Source organism: Rattus rattus, chromosome 11 (assembly GCF_011064425.1).
Source record: "Rattus rattus isolate New Zealand chromosome 11, Rrattus_CSIRO_v1, whole genome shotgun sequence".
Classification (NCBI taxonomy): domain Eukaryota; kingdom Metazoa; phylum Chordata; class Mammalia; order Rodentia; family Muridae; genus Rattus; species Rattus rattus.
Window position 1 is genome coordinate 94,501,843 of NC_046164.1, and position 20,222 is coordinate 94,522,064.

General features: G+C 45.8%; 1 protein-coding gene across 1 annotated transcript in view; it reads left to right on the top strand.

The window, feature by feature from the left end:
* Positions 1 to 2,195: 2,195 nt before the first annotated feature.
* The window catches only part of Ehbp1 (EH domain binding protein 1), a 255,761-nt gene continuing 237,734 nt past the window's right edge, over positions 2,196 to 20,222 (top strand). Inside the window, 2 exon segments of the mRNA XM_032916220.1 lie at positions 2,196 to 2,444; positions 3,255 to 3,683. Of these exon segments, the coding sequence (XP_032772111.1) occupies positions 3,580 to 3,683 (104 nt within the window). The 5' untranslated portion in view covers positions 2,196 to 2,444; positions 3,255 to 3,579.

The following is a 20,222-nucleotide window of genomic DNA, read 5'->3' on the forward strand; positions in this document are numbered from 1 at the left end:
CTTCTTCTCCCTCCTTCCTCCCCTCCCTCCTCCACCCCTCCCTTCTTTCTCCCCTCCCTCCTCCACCCCCCCTTCCTCTCATTCGGAACATTGCTCTTTAGATAATTTCTTTACAGTGAAGTACCCTCTTTAAGGAAGAGAAAGGATAATAAACTAGACCAGACTGTCCACATTAGAACATTTGAGTATTTATGATAAAGAATAGTAAGGAGAGTCTAAAAAACCCTGATTATCATGTGAGTTCTTAGATTTAGATGAACATAGTTTATGACCACTTCTATAAATTATCCATTGAAAACGTCTATACACACAATACCTATTAACGAAGGAGAACATATTACTTAGATCATAATGGCATAATGACGGCTGAGAACTCTATAATGTATATAAAATAAGGATACATCGTTTTGCTTGAATTAAGACTGTAGCAAAACAAGCGACATCTGCCCCATTTGCTATAAGATGTACTTCTTCTGGTGTATTATTAGACAACTCTCTTTTCCTGAGAGTCGAAATGGAGTTAGGTACTGGGTTCAAGCCTCCCCTCTGTCTCTCCTGGGTGTATACCATCCGACTCCTGCTTCCTATTCTATACATCGGTCTCACAGCCTCCTCTTTTCCCCTCCTCCAAAGCATCCTCCCCAGAACACCAAGAACTTTAAAGTCAGTTTAACAAATTTGCCCTCAACTTTAATACAGCTAGAAAGTAGCCCGAAAACAATGTGTATTTTGCCTTTTTCACACTTGCTTCCACCTCCTTCCTTCCCAAACTCTGCTGAGGATCTCATTCCTTGCTGAGGAATTGCTGAGTTTTACTTTTTTGACCATTCCCTCTCAGCTCCCCCTCTTTTCTTCTCCTCTCCCCCTCCCCTTTCCTTTCCCTGCCCTCTTCTGTCTCCCCCACTCCCCTTCTCTCTCATACTCCCCCACCCTTTCTTAGGCACATCCGTAGCCCCATTCTCAGTTAATCTGACTTTACTGTTAAGTCCTGAAAAGTTGTAATTTTATCCTTCCTTCTTTCTCTATATCCGAGGTCTATGAAGCATCTAAGGCTGAAAGAAAATTTTTGTGTTTTGGTACAGAATGGATGTTTCCTGCCCCTTGAGAAAGTATCTATAGCTTTCACAACCTCAAAATGGATCTTGTAGCCGGGCCGAGCTTCACGCCTGTGATGATAAGGGTGTACCTAAAACCCCAGCAATCTCAGTAACCTGGATGTTGAAGCAGGAAGATCATGAGTTCGAGGGTAACCTCTGGCTTGTCAGCTGCCCGAGACGTTGACTCTTTTAATAGACGTAAACACCACTGCTCTCAAACTATTAAGTTGTTTTGTCCTCTCCCTTGTCTTTAACCACCATATAGCCAACCACTCCCTAATCCACCCACAGCTCATACCAGGGGATAATGAGACCTCAAAGGAACACGAGAATGTAAGATTCAAAGAAATGCTGAGAATGAGAACAAGAAGAGACTGTACTGTAAACATTTTATGTCCAGCTCAGCCCTCCTTGAACCTGGGTCAGGAGCCTGGCAAGGTCAGGGGAAAAACTCGGAAAGAATTGAGTGAAATAAAGGCTGCACGTGCAAAATCGCTGGCTGCTAGTGGCGCAGGAGAGGAGCACTCAGCTCGTGGGTGGGGATGGAAGAGAATAGGAGAGAAACCACAGCACCTCAATGTCCCTGGCAGCCGCTAGAGTCAGACTCCGCACGGTTCCTACAGCAGAAGCCAGAAACCCTGCCCTGCAGCCACGGTGCCTTTGACGGACAGCTACCTTCAGCAATCGCTTTCCCGTTCACTATAAACATCCTTACTCTTCCCGCCTTCCGCTGTCCTCCCAACCATTCCAGGGAATGGGCGGGATTGTCCTTCGTGATTTACAATTTTTTTTTTTTTTTTTTTTTTTAAAGAAAAAGGGTAGACCCGGCGGGTTCCACCTCATGAAAAAAAAAACCCTCGCGGTCTGGGGGTGGAGCCCTTGTGATCGGCATGAGGATCTACCAATGGGACGCACCTCCAGCCTTAAGTCCCGCCCACAAAGGAGGCGGGGCTCCCTCAGATTCGGCCAATGGTGGCGGGGCGGACCGAGGTTGAGTCGCCGTGGGTAGGGTTAGTGTGAGAGGTGCGGCGGGGGAGGTAATGATGGTGGTGGCGGCCGGGGAAGGCGGGGGAGGGGGATCTGGGCGCTGAGCCGCGGCTCTGGCAGGGCTTGCTAGGGCGGGCGGGCGATCGTAGGGCGCTCCGCCGGGGAGGGGGCGCTGCGCCGGGAGGGGGCGGGCGTCGTCCCCCCGGGAAGCTGCAGACCCCGGCTCCCGCAAAGGAGCGCCGCGCCGGGCTTCGCTGTTCCACGCGGCTCCAGCGGGGATGGAGGACTCGGTGGCGGTGGCTGCTTCTGAGGCGGCGGCGACCGAAGAGCGGCTCTAACGAGGGGACAGCGGGATTAGAGGTGTGAGGAGGGCTTGGAGTGGACAGGCGGAGGGGTTGGGGTTCGGGGACAGAGGCTGGTGTCTAACAGCAAGGTTTGGGTGACAGGGACCGCGGCTGGCAACGCCTGTCTCTGCGGAGGCAGGGGTCTGCACTCGGTGCGTGAGGAGATGAGGCTCAGGCCGGCTGTCCCTGATGGGGGAGGGAGGCACTGCACCCCGCACTGCCCGTTGGCCAGGCTGGTCATCGCTTCAAGCCCAGGCAGGAGTTTCCATTCCCCTCCTCCTGGCAGCCAAGGTGAAGGGGAAGCAAAGTGGCCTGGAGCTGGGACCTTGCCCTCCCTGTGCCGTGAGATTTCCCTCCACTCCTAGTTCTCCATCCATTTCCCTATCCTACTGAACCAGCATTTCTCCCTGCAACCCGGGTTGTTCTAAGCACACATTCTGAGGCTCGAGGCTATTAATTATCGACTGAAAAATAAAGTTTATTTAAAAAATACTCCACTCCTCCTCCTAACTGGTGGTAGATATCAATCAGCATCACCGACTTTCCCGCCCTGTTCTCCCTGCGATGCTAGGTAGGGTAGGCAGGGCCCGACTGGCATCTCTCAATTGTTGGTGCTGACAACCTGGTGTGTTGCCGCCTTCAGTGTGTGATTTGTCATTTCTTCCCTGGTATCTTGCATCCTTGATGTTACTGGCTTTTGAGGCTGGTGTTTTGTTTCATTGTTTGAAAACCATGCAGATAACAGAGGTTGTTGCCGTCTTATCTAACACTTCTCATGCTTCTGTCCTCATATTCTTTCTCTTTTTGTCTGTGTTTTGCTTTTCAGTTCTCCAGAATCCACGTCATATATATAGCCCCTGAGGTGGAATGGTGATGTCTCCATGAGGGAACCTCCTCTCAGTCATCCTGTCCTGTACATCAACTGTTCTTGACTGGGCCGTTCATCTAAGATAGGATTGACCCTGTGAAACAGGGAGAAGACCTATGGACTCCAAGCGTCATCTCAAGTTATAGTTTTTTTTTTTTTTTTTTTTTTTTTTTTTTTTGAAAGCACAGACATACATGCAGAGCGCTTGTGCTTTGGACCCTCTGCTGTATTAGAGCTGCTGTGCTGCTTCTGATCCAGAGCTGTTCCAGTCTATTGGAACACCATGGCTTCAGTTTGTAAGCGACTGCAGCGTGTGGGAAAACACGCATCCAAGTTCCAGTTCGTGGCCTCCTACCAGGAGCTGATGGTTGAATGTACGAAGAAATGGTAAGATTGGCTTAGGGGTAGATTGAGGTCTTGTTGCCTAACCACCTTGAAGCTCGGACCGTGGGTCTTTTGTAGCAGATTGTCTTGCAGTGGTACACAGTGTGTAGAAACCGGGCAAGGTCCAGGCACTCTAACAAGTACTGTGTGTGTGTTGTTGCTGCTGGCACGGTCCCTGTGGGACCCCGTTCAAGAGTGTCTCAGAGGACTACAACCGAGAACACACCTAAGAAGCGTAGTTTGGTCTTCTGGTCATGTATCATTGGTGCGAGAATAACTTTTATTTTTATGACTTCAAAAAGAGAATGATTGTGCATATATTTTAACGTGACGCGTCTCAACATAGAAATTTTTATTCTATAGACTGGCTATAGAACAGTTTTGTTTTGTTCTTTTTTTTTTTTTTTTCGTTTTTGCTTAGAGAATTTTTCAGTATTTGAATAATGGAATGCCAGTGCACACACAACCTTAGACATTCTCTTGTGAAGTGCTTAGTCAGGCAACTGTATTTTCTCTTAATTGCCTAATGGGATACATTTCTTGGCAGGACTTGGGGAAGCAATTAGTAGCAGTGGTCTGTCATTTGCCTGTTCTCTTTCCATTTGAGGAAAGTAAATTTAGGGCTTTCTTTTACTGCTGGGAATGATAAGAAACGAGAATCCTTATATACTGAGGGGGAAAAGATGATCTTAAGTGTTTTGAATTTTGGTTTATTATAACGGCTAAGCACTATTACAAGGAAATAATTCCATTTCCTCAAGGACTGTAACCTCACGCTGTCAGTAAGCTCACTTCCAGTGTCATCTTCTTGCTAACGAAGACGGCTTGCACTGCCACCCCCCAAGCATTCTTAGTTTTGTCTTGAGTTTATAAGGAATGTTATTTTAAAGTCAATTCAAGAAATATATATTCATATATGTGTGTATCTGAATGTATGAAGTCTGCCTGGTTTATACACATATTGCTGGCTTAGAGACAGAAATGGCACCCTCCCTGCCCTCAAGCTGCTCATGGGCCCGCGTGAGAAAACGTACATAACTCTACGTTGTGATGGGTTCAGTGACGTAAATGTTTGTTCCCACCCAGCTGGATATCCCGGGGGATGTTCCTTCTGTAACTCAGCCCCCATGTGCAGAGTAATGGTACCACTTCATAGACGGTCAGATCGGTAGAGCAACGACATAGTAAATGCCTATGAAACTCTGGAGTTTATCTATAGGGTTCGCAGAGTACAAATCAGTGACAGGACTGCTAGTAAGGGAGCAGGCGGTGCCTTTTTCTGCTTTCCTGGGATCTAAGCTGAGTGTGATTTCATTTTAGTGTATTTTCTTTTACTTTTATTAGGCCAGGCTGGCTCAGGGATCCTGTCTTCACCTCCCCAGCACCAGGGTCCCAAACTCCCGGCTTTCTACATGGACGCTGGGGAGTGAACTCAGGTTCTCACGCTGTGCGCAGGCGCAAGCCCTTCGCGGATTGAACTATCTCCCCAGCTTTGGACTGAATCTTAGAGAATCTTAGTTATACATCAAATCAGAGAGGAAGAAGCGAGGAACATTTTAGAAAATCCACGCATTTAGACAACCTACAGCAGGATACATGCTGGGAATTCAGGTAGTACGGCTTTTTATCACGAGGTTTTAAGTATACCCTGAGGGCCGGGTGGATCAGGGCATCCCTGTAATTATAGCGTAGGCTGAGGCAGAACAATTTCAAGTTTCTGATCACTCTGGGATCCAAATTCAAACCCTGTCCTTAGATAAGAGTGTTGAGTGAGGAAAATGACAGTGTGGTAGGGCATTTGAAAGCCTGGAAGAATTCAATCATATAAAGTCCTACGTTATCAGTAGCTTGGGTGCCTTAGTGTGTCGCTGACGGATCGCTGTGGAAGTTTGGAGAGGAAGAGATGTTTAGGTCTGTAATTGGCTATGGTGTGGAGAGGGTGGGTAACCAAGGCAGTGTTAGGAGTGTAGCTGTTGCCGTCGATACGGTGAGGAATGGCGTGGGCCAGCTAGTGGCAGAGGGTCTGGAGGGCATCCACTGGAAGAGCACTTAGAGTGCTGGGAGGGATGGCGGGAAGGAGAAGGAAGAGTTTAGAGGGACACCAGGCTTCTGCCTTTGAAGGCTTTCTACTATCTCTGATTCTTAACTTGGAGGTGTACTGAGAATCTAATTTTGAGACAGAGTCTCACTGTAAGACCAGGCTGGTTTCAAACTCAGATTCCTTAGCCTCTGTGTATGAGCTCTGGGATTATAGGTGTGAGCCCCCATACTTGACCTGATCTCATTTTCTTTCTTTTTTTAATTATAAATATGTTTTCCCACACAATATATTCTGACTATGGTTTCCCTTCCCTCTACTCCTTCCAGTTTCTCCCCACCTCTTCTCCCTTCCAGATCCACACCCTTTCTGAGTCTCCTTAGAAAACAGTCATTTGAGGGACAATAATAAAATAAAACAAAAAGAAAGGAACAGGACAAAACAAACAGAAGGAAGACAGCCCAAGAAAAGGTACAAGAAACAGTTATAGACTCAGAAACACTGGCAGAGACACACCCCTTCTCATACTTAGGGATCTCATAAATACACAAAACTGGAAGCCCATGATATATACGTTAAAATCTGAAGGGTAAAAAATAAATCAATAAATAAATGGTTTGCGTTGACCGTCGGGCACAGCCTACCTTAAGAGTGGCTTGTTTCCCCAGGCGTACTCCCATTGGAGAAAACCATTTTTTCATTTGCAAGAGGCTATCAATTGGGGATAGCTTCTGGGTTAGGGATGGGGCTTCTGTCCACTTCTCCTATCAGCTCTAGGACGCCATGTGGTGTAGGCCTTGCTTGCTGCCTCATCTCGGTGAGCTCCAGTGAGGTAATCCTGCTGGGTTTAGAAGGCCTTGTTTCCCAGGAGTCCCCCATCCCCTCTGGCCCTTACCCCTTTAGCTGAGTTCCCTGAGCCCTGAGGGGAGGGATTTGATGGGGACATCCTCTAGAGAGCTGAGTGTTCTAAGGTCTCTCATTGTCTGGATATCATCCCCCTTGTGGGTCTCTATGTGTGTTCCCATCTACTGCAGGAGGGAGCTCTTCCGAGGATGGCTGAGCAAGGCACTGATCTGTAAGTGAGGTGGACTGTTTGCTCCTTCAGAGATTGCTAATATTTGGTTGTCCCCTAGGTCTCTGGCTATCTAGTCTCTGGTTTTGGCACCCAAGCGTGGAGCACTTGGGCACCACCCCATGGAGTGGCCTTACATCAACCAGATACTGGCTGGTCACTCCAAAAAGCTTTGTACCATGGCCGCATTCGCATTCCTTGCTGGCAGGATGCCATTGTGGATCAGAGGGCTTGCAGCTGAGCTGGTGTTTATTCCTCTTTGGTTAGCATGCAGGCTACCTCTGGTTCCAAGAACACCAGCCAATGGGGTTGAAGATTCTAGAGAGACACCAGCTCCACTTCCCATGTTCAGTGAGCCGTGTGGGTGTTATTTCCAGCAACAGGGCCTGCCATCAGTTTGTGGAGAGCAAACAGAAGCCTGGGTCGTTTAGGGTTCCCACCAATCTCATTTCTTAGCCTCGTAGACATTCAGGTTATTTTCCAGTTAAGAGGGAAAAAAAAATCAGTTTATTCCTGGGTTTGGTGGTATTCACTTAGAATCTTAGTACTTGACAGATTGAGGCAGGAAGATGAGGAATTCAAGGGTGGTGGTCTCTCTTACAAAGCCAGTTACAGGTTAGCATGGGATTACGTGAAACCTTGTTTCAAAAAAACCAAATGAAGTAAACACAAATAAACAGAAATCATTTTCTTGTGGGTCATGGCGGTTTGTATGTGTCATCTAGCTCTGAGGGAAGCTGGAGCAAGAGGGTCATCCTGACGTGAGGCTATCTTACGCTAGAGAGAGAGACTCTTTCTTGAAAAACTAACCCCTACCAAAAAAAAAAAAAAAAAAGAGAGAGAGAGAGAAATCCATTTGTCCTATAATCTGTAGATTCCTTTGTGTCCTTCTTCCCCTGGGCGACATTTACACCATTGTTAACACCTCTTAGGGCAGAAGCACTAGTGAAAATCAAACTTGATGATAGCTGAGTAAGTGGCTTGATTTCATTAGTCACGGTCATTAAGGGCCTGGCAGTTAAATCAGAGTCTATGATTAGAGACGGACTTAATACTAGAAGCACTCGAACGCTCCGTAATTTTCAGACGACAGTACCAGATTGTGCAGTCTTAGCAGCTGGGCGACGGCGCAGCGACCAGGAGCACCTGTCGCTCTTGCTATAGAGACCTTGGTTTGGTTCCCAGCACCCACACGGAGGCTCACAACCGGCGGTAACTAACTCCAGGGAGTCCATTGCATTCTTCTGACCTCCGTAGGCACCGGGTATACAGGTGGTGTACAGACATGTAGGCAAGCTTTCATACACAGAAAAAAAAAATATATATATATATAATATATATATCCTTAGTAAAAATTCAATTTAAAGCTAATAAGGTGATAATGCCCATGAAATCATGTATCTCTTTGCTTTGCTGTATAGGAATTTTACTTGTAAGTGGATCCTTCAGTAGAACTTTAAAGAACTTTCATTATCTAAAACTTGATTATAATCATTTTTAGTTAACATCTCTTTTGCTTTAGAGTCCTTGTGAAAACATAAATCGGGCCCAATTTCTGAACTCATATGCTATCACTTTCTCTTTTTTCCTATTCTTTTCATTCTCGATTTAAATACTTGCCAGAGCTCAGATTATTTTATACGTGTGCTAAATTTAAAATCTGTTCTGAGTACGTAAAAGCAGACTTGAACACACAGTAAGGATATTTTTGTCAGCCACGTTTGCACTCCTCTCATTATCTAATCACTTAACTTACTCTCGCAGTCCAGGGATTAAACTTTGGCCCTCTGCGTGGTAAATAGGTGCTCCCTGCCTTGCAGCTGCACCCAGGCCTACTGCGATGGTTCGATGGTTCGCGCATTTCTCCAGGGGTGTGGGGGATGAAAGTAGAGGAGGAACTTTAGAGGTTATAGCTGAAGAGCGAGTGATAGTAACGACGGGTTATGAATATAGTCAGGACGAGAAAAGGGAGTGGTGTAAGTTAGAGAAGAGAGGATAAACTGTGCAAAGGAAAACAGGATTTCATTAGGCCTCAGAGCGCCTAATGCTTCTTAGAGGTGGCGGCCTATGCACATGGGTGCCATTACCTTTTAGAATCTCACTACTTAAACGTCTCCCTGAGATTCAGGCATTTGCAGTGCCCAGGAGCCAGGACTTCACGAGCCTTTCCCCCTGGGGTTTTGACTGGCTCGCTCTTGTGCAGATCTTACACAGGAAGCCACAGCCACTTTGAGTTTATAAGAACAGCTCTATCACGTCCAGTGCTGTAGTGTTTATTTTAATAAGATGTCTGGTACCTCTGGCTCTTACAGTGTTCCACCCCCTCTTCTGTGACGGTCACGTATGTGTGATGTAGATGTCCCACTTAGAGCTGAGCACTCCACGGTCTCCTGTTCTCTTCATTTTAATTAGCCGTGGGTTCTGTAAAATGACTTATGGGCAGTTTCATACTATGTTAATTTGGTAGTCAGCCTGGGAAGAGGGAAACTCAGTTAAAGAGTCACCTCTGTGAGATTGGCCTGCGGACATGTCTGTAGGACTTTTTCTTGATTGCTAATTGATGTTGGAGGACACCGCCCACTGTGGGCGCTACCAGCCTTACACAGGTGGGCCTGAGCTGTGTAAGTGTGAGAAAACTGAAAGCAAGCCAGTTTTTGCTCTAGTTTCTGCCTCAGGTTCCTACCTTCAGATTCTTGCCTTGAATTCCTGACTTGGTTTCCTCAATGATGGGATGCAAACGATAATCCAAATAAAGTCTTTGTTCAAGCTGCTTTTGGCCACTGTGCTTTCACAGCAACAGAGGCAAGACAGGACACAGAACAGCTCTAGTAGACTCCTTAGGGCCTTAGTCCTACTCAGCCACAGGTCTTAGTCCCAGTTAATGGAGCCAGGTTTGAGTTCTGTTTAGTGGAGTGGGCTTTTTAATACAGCCAGAAAGTGATTATTTATCCCCATAACATTTGAGTGATTTTTGTACTAGTGGAGATGTCTTGTCTGACCAGTTGTTGCCGCAGCTTGCAGGGTTCATGGCCGGGGAAGACTGTTGAAAACTTCATCTCTCAGGTGTCCTGCGTAGACCTCCTCCAGTGCTCGCTAGTCAGATAAGTACTGGTTTGATTTCTCCAGGTCCCCCGACTCAAGTGCGTGTTAAGCAATACGAAGACCTTAATCTTACCCTCAAATTTCTAGGAGGTAACCAGGAGCAATGGCAATGGCCTGTAATCACTCATTCATTCATTCATTCATTCATTCTCTATGTATGTATCTGTCTGTCTATTTCTGGTGGCTCTGGAAAATAGCTCTGTTTGTATAACACAAGCCCAAACCCACCATTACCATCATATAGATTAAGGCATGATTTATACTTTTTATAGACAAGAAATGCAGAATTGTTTAAGTGCAGAACTGAGTGAGTTTTGGCAAATGATGTTCTGGCGCAGCTTGAAGTAAACAGATGGAAAGTGCCGCAGATCCAACAGGCCGGCAGGTCATGGAGTAAGCCGAGGCCATCAAGGACTGTAGAGGGTCGGGGTCACAGATGAGGAGAAGGTTTTGGTGGGAGAAATCAGGAGGGTTTTTGAGACATCCAGATGAAGATCTTAATTAATCAGTTAATTTGTAAGGGTCTCACCCACGGGAGAAAAGAGGGTGGAGCCTTCATGTATATAACACAATTGTGGCACTGTGGGAAATTTTCTATGGCTCTCATCCAGACTGAGAAGAGTTGAAGTTGGGGCCCAAGACACTGTCATGCATAGACTGAAAACAAGGAGCAGGGAAGTAGAGGGAGATTAGGAAACTGCGTCCCAAGAACTCAAACATAAAAAGCAAATCAAGAAGGAAGTGTTGGGTTAGTTGGATACTGCTAAGAGCAAAACAGCCCCGGATTTGACAGAGCTGATGGCCTTGGAGAGCGATGTCAGAGGAGTATTGTGGACGGAAGCTTGCTTACATTGGTGTCTTAGTTGGGGTTTCTGTTGCTGTGAAGAGATACCATGACTACAACAACTTTTATAAATTTAATTGGGACCGGCTTACAGTTTCAGAGTGTTTTTCCGTTATCGTCATGGAGAGAGGCGTGCAGGCAGACATGGTGCTGGAGAAGGACCTGAGAGCTCTACATCCTGATCTGCAGTAGCTGAGGAGACCGTGTCACCCTGGGTGTTGCTTGAGCACATGAGACCTCAGAGCCTGCACCCAGAGTACCTTGCTTCCTCCAGCAAGGTCACTGCAGACATACATTTTTCTCAACCTACTTTAGTAAGCGTTCAACCTCCCCTCTAGCCACCCACCAGAGGTAGTGGAAAAGAAAAATTATTAGGACATGGGGGAAGTAGACCTGTTTAGAACTAGTTGTTTGAGGGCGAGTCGAATCTTCATTGTCAGGATATCAGCAGTTCAGTTTTGTAGCGAACACCAAGTACGAATCAGCAGCTGCAGTCCAGTCCTCTGGGCAGTCACCACACACGAACCAGCAAGGGCAGATCAATCCAGACAAAACTGCAAGGCTCACCAACCTGCCCAGGGCTGTGGAAGTGGTAAGAAGCCACAGTAACCTTACAAGAAGTTCTTTGGTGAGTTTCTCTCTATGAAGTTACTACAGGTAGAGCACAGTAATACGGTGTGAGGTGAACTAGTACATGTGTGAGGAATAGTGAGGCAGAGCAAAGCCAACCAATGTTTGAGCTCTCACTGTCTGTAGGGGTCATATTTATATTCCTTCTGAACATCATGCGTCGTTTCACACGTGTCTGCTCCAGGAAAACATCCTTTCACATTCTGCTTTTGCAAGACATCCTTATCTCTCTGTGCCTCAGCAAAGCAAAACATCATTTGACATAACTGACTTTCCAAAGAAACCAGAAGTTTCCACTTCAGGCCACACTTAGTTTCGACATATGTGTGTGTGTGTGTGTGTGTGTGTGTGTACGCACGTGCAAAGACAAGACTTGGTTACAAGTGACTAATGCTTAGTGTGTCTGCTGTCCTCTTAGACAGAATCAAGAGCTACACACAGAGTTGTGAGGGTGTAAGGAGAGAACTGGTGTGAAAGTGTCAAAGTGTGAATGAATTGACTCAAATATAGGATTGCTGGCTTGTGCCGAGGACCTTGTAACTCTGCTTAGAAAGTAGAGGGACGCAGACACCAGGGTCACAGACTTCAATCCAGTTAGTGTTTGGTCAGGAATGTAGAGTCCAAGGAGAGAGGGACAAGAGAACGGAGAGTGGGTGTGTGACAGTGTTAGAACTGTGGACCAACAGATGTAGGCTGGAGCAGGGGAAGATCAGGGCACAGGTGCGAGATACCTGGTGAAAAAGTGAGGCCTGTGATTACAGAGCTTACAGAAGTGGAAGGACTGTTGGGGTAGAGACCACAGGGTGAGCCAGGCAGAAGGACAGGAGGCTGAGATCAGAGATGCTTGACACCTGGAGGATGTGAAGGACACTACTGTAAGGTCCAGATGCTGATCTCCTCGGAGTAGATGGCTCTCAAGGCTAAGAATGAACACACACGCTGATATACTTGTAATGACTCTGCTATGTCTTAAAATGTAAGCATGTGTTTGTTTCTGTCTTTCTTAAAAATTTAAGAATATATTTGACCAAGTCTGCTCTTGTACAGTGACTCTAACTATTAAAGTATGGCTATTGATAAATAGTGACCGAGATGCAGTGGAGGAAAAGATTTTTGGAGCTGAGAAGAACCCATCATATCTGTTTGCCCCTATAGAGAGACTTTTAGAGTCTAAAATGTGGGTCAGATTATTGTTATAGCTCTTGACGTTTAAGATAGGGAGGTTCTAAGATCTTAACTGAGGGAGAGAGATTGGGCAAAACATAGAGGCTCGAGGGCCATTGTTCCATTGCTTCTGGAGAGATGAAGAATTTTGTTGTTGTTGTTGTTGTTGTTTACTCTTTGTGTTGTAAATTATGTGACTTGTTTATTTCTTGAAAAAGAAATCCAACTTATCCCCATTTCTCCCTCAATAATCATGACTTCAGTAGTACCAAGTAGTCAACTAGGTTTCCATTACCAGGTATAGTATTCCTTTTCCGTTCTGGTCTTAAGTCATATCAGAGCGCTGTCAGTTACTGCCACTACTGTACCCATAGTGTTGTTGTGCTGGTCAATGATGCGGTTCAGAAAAGTCACAGCCGGGTAGGACTGTTACCACCCGCTTCTTCTGGAAGCTCGCACAGTGCCTTTTGTTATCACACGGGCTAGTTTTCTATGTGTGTGTGTGTGTGTGTGTGTTTGTGTGTGTGTGTGTGTGTGTGTGTATGTGTGTGTGTGTGTGTGTGTTTAGATCATGGGACAACTCTTTGGGAGTCATTTCTCTCTGCTGTGATCCAGGGAGGGAATACAGGTATCCAGGCTTGCAGCAAATGCTTCTACCCAATGAGTTGTTTACTAACTGACTCTCAGTGTGCTAACTTGCCTATACTTACATGATAGTGGTCTTGGGGGGTAAAACCAGAATTGATACATGTAATGCCTTATTCAGATTTGAAATACTTATCCATTGTGAAGTACGCCTTCACAAAATTCAGCTCTGACTGGTTATTTAAGATGCATAATGGAGCCTTTTAAACGCCATAAGTGGCCATAGCTGTGTTTATCTAAATGTTTAACTCTGCCTATGACTGTGTATACCTTTAGACTAGACAAGAGTTGACAAATGCCGGCTTGGTCAACCACCTCTAGTTGTTGTGAAGTACAACCATGTTCATTCTTTTACATCTTATGTGTGGTAGAGAATTAAGTCATTGCCACCTAGATTGGGTAGCTGCAAAGTTTAAAGTCTTTACTATTTGGCCCTTCAGGAACAAGTTTTTCTGGGTGTAGTGGCTCACACGAGTAATCCTAACACCACGAGGCTGAGGCAGGAGGAGTTCGAGGCTAGCCTAGGCTACAAAGAGAGTTCAGGTCATCCTGGACTACAGAGTAAAGTCCTGTTTTAAAACAAACAAACAAGCAAACAAGCTAACTAAACTGTAAACACAAGGAAGCAATAGAACAGAAAACCCAGAAAGTTCACTCACTGCTGCTCTGTGTCAGAGAGTAACTGTGTAATGGCCTATTATTCTAACAACTCTGGGGGAACATTCAGTTCTGCGAATGTACAAATCACATGCATTTCCTGGCAGTGTGGACTTGAACGAGTAATGTCTCAGCACCTGATGTCAGAACGGGGCTGTTTTCTGTGCTTTAGGCTAGGGTTCTTTGGGAGGCAAAGAAAACAACACCGAAGAAATCGAACAGGTCTAACTTAGAATGCGTTTGTTCAGTAAGTTACCCATTGATATTCCCGTCCACTCTGATGGGCAGAGTTACAGAAAGCAAGAAGACTGAAAATGTAACCTGAGCATTAAGAGTGTTCTGAAAAACACTGAATTGGTTTAGAGAGAGCAAATAGTAAACCAAGGAGCCTGGAGCGTTGGGCTGGAATGGGTCCTTTTGATAATATGTTGGCGCTTGGGAAGAGGACTACATACTTTTGTTTCTGGAGCAAAATCAATTCATACAGTTTTATAATTCTTTCTTTAGCAATCATTTCAAGTAACTGTATGGTAAATACAGGAACTTCATATTTTCTGAGTAATTTGTCATTGTCGTGTGTGTGTCCTATGGCAGTGACACAGTCTCCATCCTTCGCTTGTCTTTCCTCTGTCTCTCTTCCCACTCCCTCTCCAAAGCCTTAAGCAGAGTGTGCTTGCTCCTGCTGAACTCTAGGCCAGCCTAGACTTAGTTTATTGTATGTAGTGTTTTAAAATTTTTAAAAATTATGTATGTGTGTATATGTGCATGTGCCTGAGGTTAGAGACATCCCCTGGAGCTGGAGTTACAAGTAGCTGTGAGCTACCTGATGTAAGGATCGGGAATCGAACTCAGATCCCCTGCAAGAACAGTACTTGTTCTTAACCACTGAGCTGCCTCATCGTCTCACAAAAACAGTTTTTCTTCCTACGATTTTTAAAAAGGAGCAAGGGAATAAATTTTATCTCTCTCTCTCTCTCTTTTTTTTTTGTAGTAACTGTCTTATGTTTCATTTAATCTTGATTTGCTTACTTTTAAAAGTTAGTTTTAAAAAGATTATGGGATGAAATTTTAAGGGATTAAGTGAAAAAAAAATTGCTCATAGGGTTTAGTTTGGTCTTAGTTTTGCAGTTAAAATGCTCTGAGGACTAATGCTTGACATTTCCAGAAATGTGCTGTTGATGCATCAGATGTGTTCTCATTTTGTAGGACATTTCAACAAAAGAGTCACTGAAGTAGTTCACTGTATGATTTAAAAATAGTCCAGTGTTCTAAGGGAAGAGCGGCCCAACACTGTGAACTGAGTGCTCAATAAGGATGCCGATACCCCGCGTTAGGATTATTGCGTAATGTCTTAAAGGACGTTGAGCCTGAAGTGCAGCGGTGAGCGCGGTGGACCTCTGCTTTGTTCCTTACCCGCAGTGTGGTACTGGGCTCATGGGCACCTGAAGGTTGCCTTTGGTCCGTTTGACTTCCCGAAACCTGCAGCATTGTTATTAAGTCCAGTACTGCTATTTTAAAACACTTTTAAAATTTAAAAGTATAAAATTGGCCTTGATTCAAAGTACGGTAAAGGTTCATCCCCTACATATATCCAAGTTTGTCAGCTTGAGAGTTTAAAATCGCTGTGCTGACTTAGAGCCATAGAGAGCCATAGAGAGAGAGGTCTCAGCGGAGCAGGAGGGCCGGGGTCTCACAGGAGCAGGAGGGCCGCGGTCTCACGGGAGCAGGAGGGCCGGGGTCTCACAGGAACAGGAGGGCCGGGGTCTCACGGGAACAGGAGAGCCGGCGCCTCACGGGAGCAGGAGGGCCGGGGTCTCACGGGAGCAGGAGGGCCGGCGTCTCACGGAACAGGAGGGCTGGGGTCTCACGGGAGCAGGAGGGGCCCGGGGTCTCACGGGAGCAGGAGGGGCCCGGGGTCTCACGGGAACAGGAGGGCCGGGGTCTCACAGGAGCAGGAGGGCCGGAGTCTCACAGGAGCAGGAGGGCCGGGGTCTCACAGGAATAGGAGGGCCCCGGGGTCTCACGGGAGCAGGAGGGCCCCGGGGTCTCACGGGAGCAGGAGGGCCCGGGGTCTCACAGGAACAGGAGGGCCCCGGGGTCTCACGGGAGCAGGAGAGCCGGGGTCTCACAGGAACAGGAGGGCCCCGGGGTCTCACGGGAGCAGGAGGGGCCCGGGGTCTCACAGGAACAGGAGGGCCGGGGTCTCACAGGAACAGGAGGGCACCGGGGTCTCACGGGAGCAGGGGGGCCCCGGGGTCTCACGGGAACAGGAGGGCCCGGGGTCTCACGGGAGCAGGGGGGCCCCGGGGTCTCACAGGAGCAGGAGGGCCTCACAGGAGCAGGAGGGCCCTGGGGTCTCATGGAGCAGGAGAACCCTGGGGTCTCACGGGAGCAGGAGGGCCCCGGGGTCTCATGGAGCAGGAGAGCCTTGGGGTCTCACGGGAGCAGTAGGGCCTCACAGGAGCAAGAGGACCCCAGGTTCTCACGGGAGGAACAGGGCCGGGGTCTCAGCGGAGCAGGAGGCCGGGGTCTCACGGGAGCAGGAGCTCAGGTACTGCCGGCCCCTGGGGAGAAATCTACTGGACACAGACTTACCAGAGTTTATCGGCAAAGGAGAAACACAGTGGCTTAGGTACTGGTTCTTTCTTTAAAACTTGACCTAAAGAGGGTTTTTATTATGAATGACCCCCAAACCCCAAACCCTAGGAAAAATGAAATAAGGTGTAACTGGGTGTGGTGGCATAGCCCTAAAATCTCTGCGCTCAGGAGGCCAAGGCAAAAGCACTGTGACTTTTGGAGAGATGCCAGGCCTTGTCTGCATAGTGAGACCCCAAGTAAAAGTAGAGAAAAGAAAGCCATAGAATTATTGTTGAATTGGTAATATTTCTGTTGGCTTTCAATGACATTTCTTTAAGATAATATGGTTGGCACAACGAGGTTCTTTCATCTGGTTTAAACCAAGAGCATAACTTGGAAAATCTAGAAGAATCGCCATTTGGTAGAAAACTGGTTCTGTGCTGTCCGTCCAAGAGTAAATAATCTTTAAATTAAGCAAACATCCTACTTTAGTCCTTCGTTTCGTTAGTCCACACTTGACCACTCACTACCACATGCAGTTAGGGCCTTGCACAGAGTCAGGTCAGTGTTTCTGAAGTCTGTGTTACGGGTGGCTGTCCTGATAGTCTGAGTCACTTTCAGGATTCCAAATTGCCCATGAGCATGACATTGGGTTTTACACCTCCTGCATTTTATTCTTTCTCCAGCTCTTCGCTCCAGAAAAGGTTTGCCAGGCCTTGGGAGACACTTCCTGTTGCTAATCCAGAGATGTTTGCAAATTAAGGGTTAGAACTGTCCCTGCTACGGTTCGGCTAATTGGTGATATTTATTTAAAAAAAAAAAAAAAAAAGCGAGATTCAGTATATTTTAGCTTAGCTACTTATTCACATGTCAGAATTAATATAAGTATCTGAGGAGGTTCGTGGGTCGGTTTGAAGACTGATTTTAGTTACTCTCTTCCGTGTAAGCAGAGACCGTCCAGAGACTGCTAAGGGCAGATTTTGCTCATTTCCTCTGAGAACTTGCGGAGCTCTGGCTTTGTCGCTATACTTGGAAATGCAGCCGGACTGTCCCGGATCTGCCCTCTGCCTTTTGCCTTTTCCTTCTTGGAAGCATCTGCGTCAGCCCCCAGGAGCATCGCACTGAACTCAGAGGGTGGACCAAAGAAGTACTTCAAAAACGTGCCACAGAGAAGCTTGAGCAAGTCCAGCCTTTCTTCGTGTGTGAATGTGTTTGCACTTAAGTGCCACAGTGCATACGTGCGTAGGGATCAGAGTAGGGAACCTCAGCGACTCGGTTCTCCGTGTTGTGTGTTTGAGATCACACAACAAGCACAGCTGTTGACCAGGTGGGAGCATCTTTACCTGCTGACCCACAGGTTCAGTTTAATGTTAGTTTGCTGCACTCATATTTTTGCAAAGCTGGGATTGTGGACAAAAGCAGGTATCAGGAAAATCTGTGGCGAACAGGATATTGAGTTTGAGAAGTTGTCCATTGCCAATGTGACTAAGCTTCTAGGTTGTTTGGTCCTGACTACGTAATAAGTTGAGTGGTTCAGTGTTTGTTTTGGCTTGGGGGCTGGGGAATCTATGAAGAAATTGTCCCTGAAAACCAGGTTTGAGAGCCTCTGCAGTAAGGCACCCATGTGCCCTTTCTGCCTCCCGTATCTTTCTGGTCTGTTGTTTGTCGTTAGCCTTCTAGACACTAGTTTACAGCTTTTTCTCTGCTCTAAGGCCAACCATTTGCCCTTCCATACAGTAGTCATTGAAAACTGGTCATTGAATCCCATGTGTACTAGGAGAGGAATTCTGTTCTGTTTATTGGAAGTATAAAAAAGTGTGAACATATCCTCAAATCCACCACAGAACTAATGAAATTCTAGAGGAGTGTGCCTATCTCATTCTCTAGTTTCAGTATCTTACGTTTCTAGTTAAAATTCATCAATAAACTCAGTCAGCAAGTTACTAGGGAATTAATATTTATATAGTTCTATTGGTTAATTTATGGATCTAATTTTGAGTCCTCAATTATTCCAGTAATTTTGTTTAGAAAAAAAAAAGGTTTTTTTAAAAGACCATTCTAAGGGTATGTGTTGTTGTTGTTGTTGTTGTTGGTGGTGGTGGTGTAATCTCTTCAGTTCTTCAGACCTTGCTTGGGGTTATATGTTATTTCTGCCTAGATTCAGGCTTTAAGTTCCTGGTTAACGTACCCTAGTGATGATTGTGTGTTGGAGGTCACATGACTGAGCAGGTATTCCTGGTGTTCATTTCTCTAACTTGGTAATGTTGTCTGCCAGGCTTCTTCTGCATGTGAGGCTACTATTTGCACTTCTGCAGGGTGGTTCTTTGAAACACGTCTGTCTTCTAAGGGAGCTTTTTTCCAGCTAGTCTTGGAATCCGTGCTTCTCTTTAATTTGAAGCACAGGTGGGGTTTTTTGTAATTTAGGGGAATTTCGATGTGTTTTCCAAAGTAGGAACTTCACTTGTAAAAGAGAAGTTAACTGTTAGGTTTTTGTCGTACTCTTTACTAAGATGAGCAACTTTTTCTTCATTCCTGGTTGGCTGAGAGAGCTGATCATGAAGTGGTATGAGATTTTTGCCAAACACTTTTTCTGTATGTAATGATATGCTTTTTGTTTTTAGTTTGGTGGCGTTATGTATTATAGTAAGTGATATTTATTTATTTATTTATTTATTTATTTATTTATTTATTTATTTATTTATTTGCTTGTTTTGAGACAGGTTCTATGTTATAGCCCAGGCTGGCCTTATGTATTATAGTAAGTGATATTTATTTATTTGCTTGTTTTGAGACAGGTTCTATGTTATAGCCCAGGCTGGCCTAAGGTCACTCTATTGTCCAGTCTAGCTCCCAGCTTAGACATTTTTTCTGTCTCGGCCTCGTGCGTGCAGAGTATATGTGTGAGCTACTGTGCCAGGCTTCACAGGAACTTAATTGCTGGGTGTAGAACCAGCCTCACACACATAGAATGCATTCCACTTGGTCATGGTGTGTGTGTGTGTGTGTGTGTGTGTGTGTGTGTGTGTGTGTGTGTGTGTGTGTATTCAGATTTGGAGCAAGTTAAAGCGAGTGTAGAGTGTATGCGTTCCTCACCCAGTCTCCTTTGACACCGTGTATATAGTCACACATTATCACGGTACATTGTCAAAGGGAAGCAGCGGCTGGCACCTTTCCCTCAGCTAGCCTCCAGACTCTACTCAGTCGTTCCCACCAGTGAGTGCTTTGATCAAACACCTTCATGTGTCAGTTACTGCGGACAGGCTCTGACTCTCACGTGTTCTCCTGATTGTTTTATGTCATCTTTAAGTGAATTTGGTGCTGAATGTGCACTTTGAATCATTGTCATGGTACAAAGAGTGGGTCTGTAGTTTGCCATCCACTCCTGTTCCTCAGTCTTTATTCCTCATAATTTGTTTGTTTATTGTTCTTTTGAGACAGGTTTCCCTCTGTAGCCCTGGCTGTCCTGGAACTCAAGAGATTGACCTGCCTCTGTCTCCCGAGTTCTGGGTGGAGTATTTTTTACTGACGGGAATTGACGTGTAGAGACAGCTTCAGTTCCTAGGCGGCCCTATCCGTACTCTGGGTGCTTCACTGTCAGATGTCCTGTAACGCATATCTCTCTCTAAGGATCTTTAATTTAAATGTGTAACTTAGGCTTAATTTGTCATATTTTAAAAACTTTTGGGCAAAATTATGTCCCTATGTTGGACAGTACTCTGACATTCTTATTTTGCACAGAAACTTAAATGTATTTTAGACTGTGGGATTGAAAGCTTTGGCATGATCTTAAAAATAATGTGTCTTTTTGGCAAG